Here is a 12,163-nt window from a genome sequence, read left to right as displayed (position 1 = left end):
TCCATTAAAAAGAAATAGATTGATAAGGCACTTATTTTCCACCCACTTGAATTCAAATTGTTTAGCAAAAGTTTATTTCTGAATTGAACTTACCTATTTTCTGTCAAATTTGTCTATATCTACCAACCCATCCAGAGCACAGCAAGTAAAAAGACAGGAAGATTCAAGTGTCCAGTTATTAATTGCTTGATTACCAGAGGGCGCAACGCCTCGGGTGATGACGCGCGCCCGCCGGAACAGCGAGTTTTTCGCAGGACAGCTGAGGAGCAGAGGAGCGCGCAGCGGGCCTCCCCCTCCCCCCCCTCCCTTCTCTCATATTATTTACGTATGAGTACTTCATTCATACCGCTTTTTCACGCTGAATCTTTTTTAACTAAGAAAATTTTTCGATATCTGCCACCGTTCTCGAGATATTTTGAAAAAACCCGATTTTGGCCGCCATTTTCCAAGATGGCGGCCAAAAGGGGGGGGGGGAAACGGGGAGAGCGCGAGTGGCTCCCGGTGGTTTCTGAGTCAGGAGGGTCTAACGGTCATTTTAAGACCAAAGTCACGTTGGTAGCCGGAAACCGCGTATCATCGTGCATTTTTGAGCTAAGCGACCGCACTAATCTCACATTGCTAAGTTTCCTTTCATAAAATACAAATTTATTGGAAAAGTTATGAATTTTTATTCCAATTTTTCAGATAATATTGTTCACAGTTTAATCTAAAATATGCGAAAATTTGAAAGAAAAATGTGCATGACTTCCTTTCAAAATAAACATTTTATCAGAGAAAATTTGACAACTTTCAAATGTTTAAACGGCGTTTCTCTTTAGCACCGCAGCATACATGAAGCTGCTGCGATCTGTTGAATTATGAAAAAGAGCCATCAGCCTATGTCACACTATCAAAGCTAGCCATCAAAATCTCAAGATCAGGTGTTGTGATTGGCTAATTCGATGACTTGGACCAATCACAGCACTTTACCTTGACATTTTGATGGAGTATTTTGATAGTGTGACACAGGCCATTCAAAACACATGAAAGTGGCAGCAGTTAGTTAACAAGCACATGCACAGGGAAAGCCAACATATACATGCAGACTTGTTCAGCAGTCCTGCCTAGTTTTCTTTCTTCGATATTAAAATACAATCCACTTCAACTTCATTATTGCTCTCTGATTCTCATTGTCTTTCTTTATATCTTTCCAATTCAGCCTGAAACCGAACACCGATGTCATGTTGAATCACCAAATATTTTTCATGCATTGGAGATCTCTGAAATACCATACTTTCATTTTTCAAAAAATAAGAATTAAAGCTGCAGGGTTCCTATGTAAAATATTTTAAGTAAAACCGACGGATACGCGGTATATTCCAAACATCTGGAAAGCCATCATATTTATTATATATGCCGTCAGTGAAACTCCCAAACCAAGTATCTCCTTCACGCTGTTGTACGCTTTTCCCTGCTATTTTATTTTTTATACACAAAAAATCAAAATCATTCTTCGAAATTTTCACAGAATTTTGTTCACAATGAGAATGCAAATCATGGCAGTATTTAAGAATTGCCGTTGATTAGTTTTCCATGTAAAAGGACGTCTGCAACATCCCAAATTGAGATTTATGGTTTGAAAGTTTCACTGTTGGTATAAAACTTCATCTGGGGATGGGCTAAGCTGTTCTAGTGTTCCATGCTTGCTATACTGAGCCTCCACAACAGTTGAAGGGTTCCTACCACCTGAACTTTTAGGGGTGACCTCAAGTCACACCTTGCTTTATGAGCTTTTACTTTCTCGCTCCCCTAGGGTAGAGAGGAAGTATTGTCATCCTCCAAGAAGAAAAAAAAAAAAAAAGTTGAAATTTCATCATTTCTAGACGTTTTAAGGTCCCAGGAGTCAAAATAACCATACTTGAAAAAATGTGTGTCCGTCCGTCCGGCGTCCCCCAAATCTGTCTACAGCGATATCTCAGAATCTATCAGTTCGATTTCATTCAAAATTCTCACAGAACACCGTATTTATGGTCTCCTTATGCACGTCCAACGATTTTGGGGTACGCTAAAATTTGGGGGGGCTAGGGTCAAATTGGGTTAAAGGTCCATTTTCAGCAAAATTACACGGAAAGCTCATTTTGAGGGACCGTAAATTTTGAAAAATGCCTTTAATTCTTTAAAAAGGGGCATCAAGCACATCACCTGGGTCATTAATTTAAGTTCCTAAAAGATCTTTGGACTAAACTCAAAATTCAAGGGATTACGAGGCCCAAAAGTAGGGCACTTTGCTCTGCGACATCACACAAACAACTCATTTTCAAAGACTGTAAATTTGAAAAAAATGCCTTTCATTTCTTCGAAAGTTGGCATAAGAGCACCACCTGGTTCAATAATGTAAGTTCCTATGAGGTCTTTGGACTAAACTAAAAATTGAAGGGTTACGCGTCATATAGCGAGGAGAGCACTTCGGTCACACGGAGAGCTCATGGACTGTAGATTTTGAAAAAATGCCTTTAATTCTTTGAAAGTTGGCTCAAAAGCACCATCTGAGTCATTAATTTAAGTTCGTAAAGGATTCTTGGACTAATCTTATAATTGCAGAGGGGCCGATAGGAAACGCTCAATTCTCTGATAAATGAGTCGGAACGCTTCTAGATAATAGCAGCAAACGCTTTGAGTCAGGTGAAACCTAGGAATTCAAATGCATTATATAATGCATCATATACTATTTCCAAAATTACTCCGTAGGTATACACCAAGCAAAATTAGACAACTAATCAGGTAGGTACTTACATTATGTATATAGTTACTATGAGTCTTCAAGCTGACGCAAGAACTGACACTTACATCTTTATTAAATACTAATATGTTTGTTGTTGATGAATTTAGAATCCCGGCAGATTCCATCTTTCGCGGTTCCTTTTTACGAGGTACTAAGCACAAATATAATATGATAATACGGCACAAATATGACAGATTTAATGCTTGTTACTTAATAAAGGAGGTTATAAATGTTATAAATTGTTGTTTGTCGACAGCAGCAAGGAGATGGCGCTCTCAGCGCTCTCTATTGTTTTCGCTTTGAATTACAGGGATACGCGGTAAGGAGATGGCGCTCCTGGCGGGCGTGTGGTGAACCTTCCAGCAGGTAGATTCGCCCGCCTTGAGGTTGTTCCAAAAACGCCGATTTTGGCCCCCCCCTGGATTCGGCCCAAACTTTGCTCAGATGTTGTACTAAGTGTCCCCGACGCTTGGGCAAAATTTCAGCCCCCTCGGATAATTAGGGGGGAGGGGGCAGGGGGGCAAAGTTGCAATTTTTTTAAAACTTTAAAAATCGATATCTCGCGAACGGTTTGAGTGTAAGTGTTGCGGTTTGCGCTAAAAAACGTTAAAAAATATTCTCTACAAGAATATTAATGCAGTTTGCAAGGTTGCGTAATTTATCGCGGTCATAAATCGATTTTTTCGATTTTGAAGGTTCGACTTTTTTTCGTTTTTCGTCTCTCCTCTCCAGGCGATCGTTGCTACGTGAATGAAAACCGGTTGAGGTGATTCTCCATGAAATTCTGCATCTGCTACACTTTGTTTGACCTTGGGGAAACGATTCGTTCGTGAGTTATAGCGATTTTTCTGCGCGTCACCGGTTACGCGCGGGCGGCATATCGGCGGCGCTCCATCCCGCACGGGCGAGGCAGAGGTTGTTTCACCGCTAGGGCCTTGTATTCATGCTGTAGGCTGTAATTATCGATATTTTCTCCTCCCCCCACCCTTCCCCTCCAATAAATATTGTTTTAATACTTCGTTATACAGGGTGTCCCAGACCATCCGTAACAGGTATTTTTCTCGGTTGGTTTAGGTAGTACGAAGTGGAGGACCGCGGGGATATATAGGGAATTGACCCCAAGGAATCCGAATTTCACGGTCCCGAAACCCCCCATGCCCCCCCTTGGGAGGTAGGTGCCCCCCTTGGGGTCATGATCCCAAAAGTCGGGAGACATTGTGCCTCCCCTTTTTACGCCCCGAGGGTGGCTAGGGGGGCCTCGGGACCATAAAAATCGGATTCCCTGGGGTCGATTACCCGGGAAATCATCTTTTTCCGGAGGGTCTACGTCAATTTGCGCCCAAAAATGATCTCTTCAAAACGGGGACATCGGCCTCCTCCATAATTTCCCTTTGGTCGAAAATTGACGTAGATTCTCCGGAAAAAGATGATTTCCCGGGTAATCGACCCCAGGGAATCCGATTTTTATGGTCCCGAGGCCCCCCTAGCCACCCTCGGGGCGTAAAAAGGGGAGGCACAATGTCTCCCGACTTTTGGGATCATGACCCCAAGGGGGGCACCTACCTCCCAAGGGGGGGCATGGGGGGTTTCGGGACCGTGAAATTCGGATTCCTTGGGGTCAATTCCCTATATATCCCCGCGGTCCTCCACTTCGTACTACCTAAACCAACCGAGAAAAATACCTGTTACGGATGGTCTGGGACACCCTGTATAACGAAGTATTAAAACAATATTTATTGGAGGGGAAGGGTGGGGGGAGGAGAAAATATCGATAATTACAGCCTACAGCATGAATACAAGGCCCTAGCGGTGAAACAACCTCTGCCTCGCCCGTGCGGGATGGAGCGCCGCCGATATGCCGCCCGCGCGTAACCGGTGACGCGCAGAAAAATCGCTATAACTCACGAACGAATCGTTTCCCCAAGGTCAAACAAAGTGTAGCAGATGCAGAATTTCATGGAGAATCACCTCAACCGGTTTTCATTCACGTAGCAACGATCGCCTGGAGAGGAGAGACGAAAAACGAAAAAAAGTCGAACCTTCAAAATCGAAAAAATCGATTTATGACCGCGATAAATTACGCAACCTTGCAAACTGCATTAATATTCTTGTAGAGAATATTTTTTAACGTTTTTTAGCGCAAACCGCAACACTTACACTCAAACCGTTCGCGAGATATCGATTTTTAAAGTTTTAAAAAAATTGCAACTTTGCCCCCCTGCCCCCTCCCCCCTAATTATCCGAGGGGGCTGAAATTTTGCCCAAGCGTCGGGGACACTTAGTACAACATCTGAGCAAAGTTTGGGCCGAATCCAGGGGGGGGCCAAAATCGGCGTTTTTGGAACAACCTCTTTGAACATCGAATAGTCATTCTACCCATTCAAGTAGATATTGGATAGCTTTTGACCGTGCTTAAGGAGAGATTATAATATAAAATTGTATCTGAAGTATGATGTCAATGAATCTAATGGATCCTAATGAATCGTAGAAAAGCTAAGATTTTTACGGATCGCCATCTTTGACAGGAGACTTTGTTAATCAATTACATATTTAATTGAAGATGCCTCATAAAATCAACAAGTCGAGTCCGAATATATGAATTCATCACATATCGCGAAGACATTTACAATAAAGTTCAGTGGTTTGAATAAAAATTTCATAACTATTATCCTGTGATCAAAATTCCAATCAAACTTTATGATTTTGTAAAATTGGCAGTATTTTTCTAAATATCCCAGTAAAAGTGTCTATGCCGGCGCGAAGCGCCGGCTCGAGCGAGAAAGTCCCGTGCGGTCCCCGCACCAATCCGCTAAGCGGATGGGGGGGCGAAGCCCCCCAAATGCCGGCGCGAAGCGCCGCCCATAAATTGGCCGGAGGCCAATTTTTTTGTCTTGAACTCAATAGGAGAGAAAGCAAGATGCAAGGAAGAATGAGCTGCGACATGAGCTACACATTTTGTTCTGAATTAACTGTTAGAGAATTGATTTTGTTGAAGGTAATAAGAGATCGGTTACCTTTATCTATAGGTGATCCTAGTGGGAGTGAAGAGAATGAGGATGAGACACTGCTCTCCGCAGTAGTGCTGGTAGTCATGATTGGCTCATCACCGGGCAAGCAAGTTTCCACTAATGCTTCTAGACAATTGACAAACAGTTCCGCACTATCAGCAGTGCAATTTGCCTGTGAAAGAGAAAGTGAACGATCACAGAGACGAATTGCTGGTTTCAATGGTATTGGCAGGCTTTTTAATCGAATGGTGCTCCTTCCTGACCCTGTGTAGTTCAAAGTATTAGCGACATTGAACAGCTGAGCTGAAGTGCCAAGATCGAAGTTGCCATATTTTCATACTACAGAGACTGCTATAGTTATGTTCAGATTACACTTTCTCTCGAGCAGATTATGGTTTTTCTTATGAGCGCAAAGTTTGAATTTATGCATTGAAAGACGTTAATATCTTGGTAGGTAAGGAGTTAGGTACTTCCAATAATTTTTGTGGCACAAATGGCATTGTACGTCAACTATTAAAGAAAAAGCATACTTCATAATGCCTAAATTCGCGCCTGTTCAGTAGTCCATTGATAAAAAACTTTCAGCATAGTTGGGTTCCCTTCAATCTCAAAAGCAGCATCTTTTGCTTGAGGATCACAAAACTTAAAAATCAAAATCAACCTAAAAATATAAAGCTAAAAATTCAATAAATTCTGTAACTAAATGACAATGAACAGGTTAATCGACCTCCACAGAAGCAAATGCTGCATTTAAAGCTGCATGCAAGGATTGGGAGTCAAGTTAGCAGGCAAACTCGATGCAAGATTGACCTCTCGTCAGAGAGTCTGAGTGTGCACCCTCTGATGTGAGTCTACCCTTCGCATAAGACCAACATCAGTCTCTGCCCATCAAGTTCACCCTTTACGCAAGTCCAAAGGTAGACTCGCTGCACCTACAGACTCTCTGGAGAGAGTGGGTCCGGTCTCAACGACAATGCAGACTCGCAAGGGAGGGACTGTCTGGCCAGTAGATTAGGCTGCGCACTCATGGCATATTCTCGGAAGTGAACGTCGGGATTGTTGCGGGGATGCCAAAAGGTCACAAGCAGGCTGTGTAACTATAAACATTCATGCGGTTAACAGCAAGGATGATTTCCAGAAAGCAACCGGGAATCCCCCGTTTCGGCGGCGAAGCACTGCGAGTGTATTGACCCCTGTCTGCTAACAGGCACCCTTGAGCTTGAGTCTCTTCATACATTGAAAACTTGGAACTAAACCTCGTGGTTTGATACTGGGTGTTGGTCGACACTGGGTAGGTATCAGGCAAGAGATTCGAGATTGCTAAAAATCATCATGACAGACCAGCACCTCCAGTTCGAGTCTGCCTGTGACCCAACTGCCAATCTCGCTCTCTGCGTCTGAGTCTCTAGAGACTCAACTTGCGAGACCGTTAAAATCCCTGGCTGTGTGATGAACCTTTAAAATCCTTGACAGAATGATTAAAGATTTTACGGGGCTATTTTGGATGAAAAATAGAACACCTTCTTTAGGCATGAATTTAAAGGCGCGAAAAAGAATGGGCCTGTTGCAAACTTTTGCCAGAGCAGAATTAAGAGTTGTTTCCTATAGATAATGCCTCAAAAATCACAATGGGCGCATCGGCAAAGTCTGAAATGCACTCATAAATTCACAATCTGCGTAAGAAATTTGCGTTTTTTTGAGCTTCCCGCTTCAAAAACGATACTACTGCACAGGTGAACATTCTATTAGAGGAGTCGCTCCATCGTCGGCAATATTCATCATGGCCGACGCTTGCGCAGCTCCTCGCGTAATTCGAGGAGAGTTCTAGGTCAATCAAGGCGGGCGAGGACAATATGAACGTAAACACGTCGATTGTTATCTGATTTAATCCTGTTCAGGTGTCATCTCGTCCCATCACACGTGTTTTGGCGGATTGGCGTCGGCCATGATGAGTATTGCCGCCAATGGAACGACTCCTCAAAATGTTCAACAAAATGTTTACCCGTGCTGTAGTATCGTTTTTGAAGCGGGAAGCTCAAAAAACCGCAAATTTCTTACGCAGATTGTGAAGTTATGAGTGCATTTCAGACTTTGCCGATGCGCTCATCGTGATTTTTGAGGTATTATCTATAAGAAACTACTCTTAGTTTTGCTCTAGCAAAAGTTTGCAACAGGCCCATTATGTATAAATGAATTCAATCAAGAGGAACTAGCAGGTACGCAAATCTTGCATACATGATTTCTTTTGATTTCATTGATCTGTACATAGTAATTCGTCCCAATAGCATAGATATATCAAAATGTAGATACAGAAATATAAAAAGATGGGAACATACCTTAGTGAAAGGGCCTGCAAATCTCCATAACCCCCCAAACCCACAAGACTGGAGATAGTGAAGCTGTTGTTGACTGGTGTCTTCTGCAGCTATCATATTTTGAATGATGTTTTGCACAGCACTCAAAATAATTTTGTCATGGCACATTTGAAGAACACTTGTCAGTTTGGCATCCAACAAAGAATGACTGAGGAAAAGAAGTGGTAAAAGATTAGAAACATGGGGGCTTTCTTTTTCATAGATAAATAAATGTTGAGAAAAACAATTTCAGCCTTAGTGGAACACCTTTCTTCTGCAGGGCGACATGGACTCTGACTTTCTTTTTAAAATGCAGCCCCTAATTTGTGATCGTTAATGGAAAGATCATAAAAAAGAAAATTTTTAGCATGAATCTCAGGTATTACCATCTCTAATTGTAAGTTTAAAAGAACAATGTTTTCCCGCCATCAATTACCGTTTCAAAATGGCGAATGGTTACAGTTAAAAAAAGGACGAAAAAAGTATCTTAGCAACCAATAAAAAGATTGCTTTAAACTTAGATTGTGGAGCATTTTTGGAATACTGAGCCTGAATTTAGTTTTTTTTTTTTTTTTTTTTATGTAGTGGGAATCTGATATCTTTCCAGTTTTCCAATGGTTCTACAAAATACTTAATCTTTTCCAAGATAACAGCTTTGGTTTGGAAAAATGCTCATGATCAGAAGGTCTCTAGGTCAGTCCACCCCAGCTGAAAAATGAAACCTCTAGTGCGCATGACCTCAGCAGGAGCTTAATCCAGCGGAAAGTTTGAAGATGCGGCTATATCAGCCGGGTAAATCTCTTCAGCTAGCTTCTGCTCCTACTGTAATACAAGAAAAACTCTGGTGGATGAGCTGAGCGGGCAGAGAGATCAGCGCAAGGACTAACCTGGCGCCTGACCATGAAAAATGTCCACTTCTCGCCCATTTATTTTAAGACCACCATTCATTTGAATAAAAACTTGAAAAAACGAATATCAAATTCATAATTAGCATTCCAAAAGACCTCCCCCTCCCCCTCCATACAGTAAATTTGGAACGCGTCCATTTATTGGTTGCCAAGATACTTCTTCCAAGTATTTTTAACTTTAACCTGCCGCCATTGTGAAGTGATGATAAAGACCTGAGCTCTGTGTCAAATTCTAATGCGCACACCACAGTCACTTTAAACTATTCTTACGGCCGTGTGAAAAATGCGCTCACTATCTAAGTTCTGCTGAGTTTGATGAACTTCAAAGGAATGGTCTTATGGCCTTGCTGTGAAATGGAGTCTAGATATTTTCATCAGTATTTTGAAAATCGACAGCATCTGTCAAAACAAAACCTGGTACACAGGCCCCATTAACAAGAACAGACATATGTGATAGCATGACACGGGCCATGCTGAAAAAAATGTTCAAATATTATTAAGCCAAAAAGAAAACATTATAATTCTTACATCACAGGAAAAACTTTGGGGAATGCAACTGATGCATGAGCTAAATATTGATACAGAATCCTTGTTTCATTTTCATCTGAAGCATACTTGACCAATGTGGCCAACACTGTTAGAACTAAGGCTTGAGTTGAGAAATCAACCAAAACTTGTGGGTCTAATAAAAGATTGTTTTCATTGGAGAGCGAAGTCCTATCATTCTGCTCCTGAAAAAGGGAACATACATTCAAAACGAGTGCAGCTTTCATCAGCAAAAACATTTGAGATACGGAAATTTAACAGGTATGGGAGTAGTAATTTTGCATGAGTCAGTTGTCACGGATTTATGTTGGGATATCTAAAACTTACAGAGAGGGCATGCATAATACATATCTGTTTAAATGAAACGTATCAATAAATATATTCATTAGTTCTATCAATCTTTAAAAATAGATCTTCAGCTCTTCCATGATGCTAACTGGGTACAATCGATATATTTCAAATTTTATTTCAAATTTTAACTACTTGGGAGATTATTTTGGGAAAATCGAAATTTCAGTCTGTAGAATAATCATTAAATAATATCTGTGCCAATAATCATCCTCCTTTTAAAATACAGTCAAATGTACCGTTTCCATTTTGCAACCAATTTCAATGCATTGATATAAATGGTTAATTGGAAAAAGTCCTTGAACGCAAATGAAAAGGAGGGAGGGCTTAATATAATTAGAAAAAGAGGAAGAATCAGATATGCTGCAGGAAGGATACGATTCTGCTGAATGCAGATGTTGCGTTCGTGATGATGAAAGGGTTAATATGATAGTATAGCGCATTCTAGAATCAACTTTTGTTCTTTCCCTCCTGCTAGGAGGCTGGTTTGAAACTGGAATGATCTTCCTTTGGAGCTGCAACACTGTATACAGGGTGTACCAAAAGTCCGTCCCACCCCTGCTAACTTTTGAACGAATTGAGCTAGGGTAATGAAACTTTGAGAATGTTCCTATCTCAAAGGGGACCATCTTTTTGGGGGGGGGGGGCTCAAAATTTTTGTCCCCCCTCAGGGGGGCGCGGGGGGCCCCCAACTTTTTTTTTCAAATGGCAACCCCTATCTTGTGATATCTCATTCGAAAGAGCATTAAAAACTAAGACTTTTGGCGCAAACCGCAGATCATTATCTCAATTTTTGACCGAGTTATGATAGGTCAAAGGTACGTCAATTCAAAGGTCATTCAATTTTCCCGCGAAATAAGCCAATTTCCCCTAGATTTGCCTCCACATCATCTCAGTAAGGTCAAAATCAGTTCAACATTACGTTGGCAAGTCCCCAATTTTCGGGAAAAGTTAAAAAAAAAAGAAATTTAGACGGTCAAATTTAATCACCATCAATTTCGTTTTTTTTAACTTTTCCCGAAAATTGGGGACTTGCCGACGTAATGTTGACCTGATTTTGACCTTACTGAGATAATGTGGAGGCAAATCGAGGGGAAATTGGCTTATTTCGCGGGAAAATTGAATGACCTTTGAATAGACGTATTTGGGGGTCCGAGCCCCCCCTTAAAATTAAATTGAAGTGATTTCTGCAATTTTTACCTAAAAGCGGACACAATTTGGTAAATTTTCCCGTTTAATTTTTTTCTTTACGATAATTTGAACCGGAGTTATGATTTTTTGAAAATAAGTCAAATTTGACCTTTGACCTATCATAACTCGGTCAAAAATTAAGATATTGATCTGCGGCTTGCGCAAAAATTCTTAGTTTTTAATGCTCTTTCGAATGAGATATCACAAGATAGGGGTTGCCATTTGAAAAAAAAGTTGGGGGCCCCCCGCGCCCCCCTGAGGGGGGACAAAAATTTTGACCCCCCCCCAAAAAAAAGATGGTCCCCTTTGAGATAGGAACATTCTCAAAGTTTCATTACCCTAGCTCAATTCGTTCAAAAGTTAGCAGGGGTGGGACGGACTTTTGGTACACCCTGTACATTTGGTTCATATGAAGTTATTAGCAAACGGATTGTATTGGATCAAATAGAAAAATACTTGATGTTGTTTTTTGAAGATTTAGGTGATTGTTTTTCCTTTATTGTAGAATATTTTGTCACAATCTTAAGCTATGATGTTGGTTTGATCTCTTTTAAATAGTCAAAAGGAAGCAGAGATTTTGAAACACAGGAATTGAGATTCAGGGTTTTGCAGTTTCACCACCGAAATTCAATCTTATGAAAAATCAATAATAGAATGGTGATAGATCTGTAAAAGAATGTTGAATGTGATGAAACCCCCAGATAAATACATATAAATGTTGACAGACCTGCATTTGTTTCTGATGGCGTGCATGAGACATAGCAGCTTCATCAAGAAGATCCCATGACTTTTGTCTTCTACCTGTCCCAAAATCAAGCTTTTTCACTCCAAGAGGAGGTACAGCCAACTACAAAACATGCAAAAAATTAATGATAAAATTGAAGTTTCCAGGGCCAGAAACTTTGAAAAAATTTACAACAAAAAAACTCATGATGCAAAAACAAAAGTTTTCGATCAACACTTTGGTCGAAACGGTTGCGTGTCCATCATGTTAAGGTAAAATTGTAAATATATTAACATCCTCTTGCACGTAGTTTTTTTTTTCTT

General features: G+C 40.8%; 1 protein-coding gene across 5 annotated transcripts in view; it reads right to left on the bottom strand.

The window, feature by feature from the left end:
- Nf1 (neurofibromin 1) overlaps positions 1-12,163 on the bottom strand; it is a 291,489-nt gene that overhangs the window by 57,450 nt on the left and 221,876 nt on the right. For all 5 annotated transcript variants that reach the window (XM_072300264.1, XM_072300271.1, XM_072300269.1 and 2 more), the window contains 4 exons: positions 11,844-11,963; positions 9,560-9,762; positions 8,106-8,292; positions 5,776-5,941 (listed from right to left, as the gene is read on the bottom strand). In XM_072300264.1, coding sequence (XP_072156365.1) covers positions 5,776-5,941; positions 8,106-8,292; positions 9,560-9,762; positions 11,844-11,963 — 676 coding nt within the window. The remainder of the gene's footprint in view (positions 1-5,775; positions 5,942-8,105; positions 8,293-9,559; positions 9,763-11,843; positions 11,964-12,163) is intronic.

The sequence above is a fragment of the Bemisia tabaci genome, chromosome 1 (genome assembly GCF_918797505.1).
Source record: "Bemisia tabaci chromosome 1, PGI_BMITA_v3".
NCBI classification, from domain to species: Eukaryota; Metazoa; Arthropoda; class Insecta; order Hemiptera; family Aleyrodidae; genus Bemisia; species Bemisia tabaci.
The sequence above is the reverse complement of the archived record's forward strand: the minus strand, read 5'-3'. Positions and strand labels throughout refer to the sequence as shown.